The 2,878-nt window shown below is 43.8% G+C and overlaps 1 protein-coding gene across 1 annotated transcript in view; it reads left to right on the forward strand.

The window, feature by feature from the left end:
* Positions 1-2,271, forward strand: part of LOC141129304 (interferon-induced GTP-binding protein Mx-like) — a gene marked incomplete in the record, with an annotated part of 37,546 nt that extends 35,275 nt beyond the window's left edge. The window contains 1 exon segment of the mRNA XM_073617258.1: positions 226-2,271. Within this exon segment, the coding sequence (XP_073473359.1) occupies positions 226-456 (231 nt within the window).
* Positions 2,272-2,878: the final 607 nt, after the last annotated feature.

The following is a 2,878-nucleotide window of genomic DNA, read 5'->3' on the forward strand; positions in this document are numbered from 1 at the left end:
TAAGCAAAAAAAATTGTGATTCTCATTTTATCCAGAATCGTGCAGCGCTTAATGCTGAAAATTGGCCTGGGCAGGAAGCGGGTAAAAGTGCCCGGGACTGAAGTGGTTAAATGTCCATAGATTTTTTTTTTTTTCTTAAATGCATGGCATTCTTATTTTTATTTCTTGACTGCCTGACCACCATTTTCTCATCCATCCTAATTCTACTAATATTCTCTCTCCTAGAACGCAACAGCTCGCCTGGCCAATCAAATCCCTCTTATGATTCAGCACTATATCCTGTTTGAGATTGCCCAACAGCTTCAGGGAGAAATGTTGCATCTGCTCCAGGATAGAGAGAACATGGATGTGCTGCTACAGGAAAAGCAGGATTTGAGCAGAGAGAGGCAGAACCTAAAGGACCGCATTAAACGCCTGCATGCTGCTCAGCTACAGCTGGCCAGATTCCCCAGCTAAAACAAGGTTTTATTGTTCCACTGAAGACCGGGGATCATGATCACAGTAGGAAACCGCATTCTATTTAAATATAATGTAAGATACTTTAGTTTTGCTAGTACGTCCCTGCTTCACAAATGGTCCGCAATCTGCGCACATTGTATCCTCTTTCCCCCATCCCTCCTCTCAATACAAATTTCCCATATTTCCCCTCATAGAACAATTCTTACCTCCTGCGGCCACATTCCCTCTCCCAATACAAATCCCCCCCCCCAATCTTTGTGGTGCCCCCAGGCAGCCGCCCCTCCTGTCCACCTATTGTCCAGACCCTGGTAAATACTGCTGCAGACTTTTAATACCCTTCTGCTGGGTCAGGTCACTCCGAGCTCCAGGTCTAAGCTCAGGCAGGAGATATCAAGGTATCAAATCCAAAAAACACTTAAAAATGGTGGCCGCCGGTTGACATGTTGCCTATAGTTTTGTGTATGTATGTTTCACAAGCGCACACAATTTTTCAGTATCAATTCATGATGTATATATTATTTATTTAGTAGGAACTGTGTGGTTGTATTCCCTTTTTTATACACAATTAATCTTGGCTTTTTTTTTTTTTTTTTAAATGTAGATTTTTTATAAAATATTTACCAAATATATGACTCCGCACTTCTAAGGGTCCTTTCACAGGGAGCGGACTCCGCCTGCCATCCACTTGCTCTGCATGGGATCTCTCCGCAGATCCCCACAGGTGGATGACAGGTCCGTGTCCGCACTCTCCTCTATGGGCGGTCGGATGTAAACAAACCGCCTGTCTGTTTACACACAACTGATCCTATCCACTAGACCAGGGGTTCTCAAACAAAGGGACAGTTTACTGTCCTTCAGACTTTAGGGGGGCCGGACTGTGGTCATTGAAAGTAGAAAATGTCTCGGCATCGGTGGGAGTAAACAATGCACCATATTTGGTGTCAGCAAGAGGAATTGTGCCCCAGGGTTGGTGTCATTTGGTGGGAAGAATCATGCCCCATCGTTGGTATCATTGGGAGGAACTGTGCCCCATCGTTGGCACCATTTACTGGGAAGAATCATGCCCTGTCGTTGGTGTCTTTGGGAGGAATTGTGTCCCATTGTTGGGGTCACTGGGAGGAACTGTGCCCCGTGGTGGCACCATTTGCTGGTAAGAATCGTGCCCCATCATTTGTGTCACTGGGAGGAACTGTGCCCCATCCTTGGCACCATTTACTGGGAAGAATCATGCCCTGTCGTTGGTGTCTTTTGGAGGAATTGTGTCCCATTGTTGGGGTCAATGGGGGGAATTATGCCCCAATGTTGGTGTCATAAGATGAAATATGGCCCCCCAGGGTGGAGAACACTGTGCTAGACGAATGGGGAACAGATCTCCATCCTTCTGTTTTTAGTGGATCAGATGTTGGCGGATATAAAACTGACACATCTGTTTACACCCACTGCTCCATAGAGAATTGAGGTTCTGATCTGGTCCGCCTGAAAAACAGTTGGACCCCATCAGAATGTGCGTGTGAAAGGAGCCTTAATGGGCAGAGTTGCTTCCATGCATGGTTCACTCTTGGCATCACTGTTGTCTGTATAGCAATTTAAAATCATATCCCGATCGCCAATGCACTTTAAATTTGTTGGAGTCGGATACTTCCACCCCCCTCTCCTTCCAGATGGTATAGTTTAGTGTCTGATGTTTATATAAATTTATAGTTTTATATTATAGCTCTGCCTAACTTCACATGCCTACTTTTGAAGTATGTTCAATGTACAATTAATGTTACTTTTAATATATTTTAGAAAATAAAAAACTAAACCAGAAAAGAGAGCCTTGTTCATCAATCACTCTGCACACCACTCACTGTCTTGGGGGGGGTCATAGGATTCATGGGGGAGAGGGGTAGATGTCCTCACCTGTTGTTCTTGGGAATATATCTACCTGCCTGTGGGTACCCTTATGATGTAAAAGTATCTTAACCACTTCAGCCCCAGAAGGTTTTACCATCCTTCATGACAGGCCATTTTTTTGCGATACGGTACTGCATTACTTTAACTGACAATTGCGCGGTCATGCGACACTACCCAAATAAAATTGATGTCCTCCCCCACAAATAGAGCTTTCTTTTGGTGGTATTTGATCACCTCTGTGTTTATTTTTTGCGCTATAAACAAAGAAAAAAAAATTTTGATTAAAAAAAACAAACATGTTTTTACTTTCTGCTATAAAACACATCCAACCATTTGTCGGTGGATGTAAGAATAACCCAAAGCATTGGTGTCAGTGGACACAATAATAACCCCCAGCATTGGGTCTCAGTGAGCGCAATAACCACTGCTTAAATTAGTGTCAGTGGACGCCATAGTATTCCCTAGCATTGGTGTCAGTGGACCCAATAACAAAACCCCCAACATAGGGGTTATTATTATTGTG

The sequence above is a fragment of the Aquarana catesbeiana genome, linkage group LG02, assembly GCF_042186555.1.
Source record: "Aquarana catesbeiana isolate 2022-GZ linkage group LG02, ASM4218655v1, whole genome shotgun sequence".
In the NCBI taxonomy this organism is placed as follows: domain Eukaryota; kingdom Metazoa; phylum Chordata; class Amphibia; order Anura; family Ranidae; genus Aquarana; species Aquarana catesbeiana.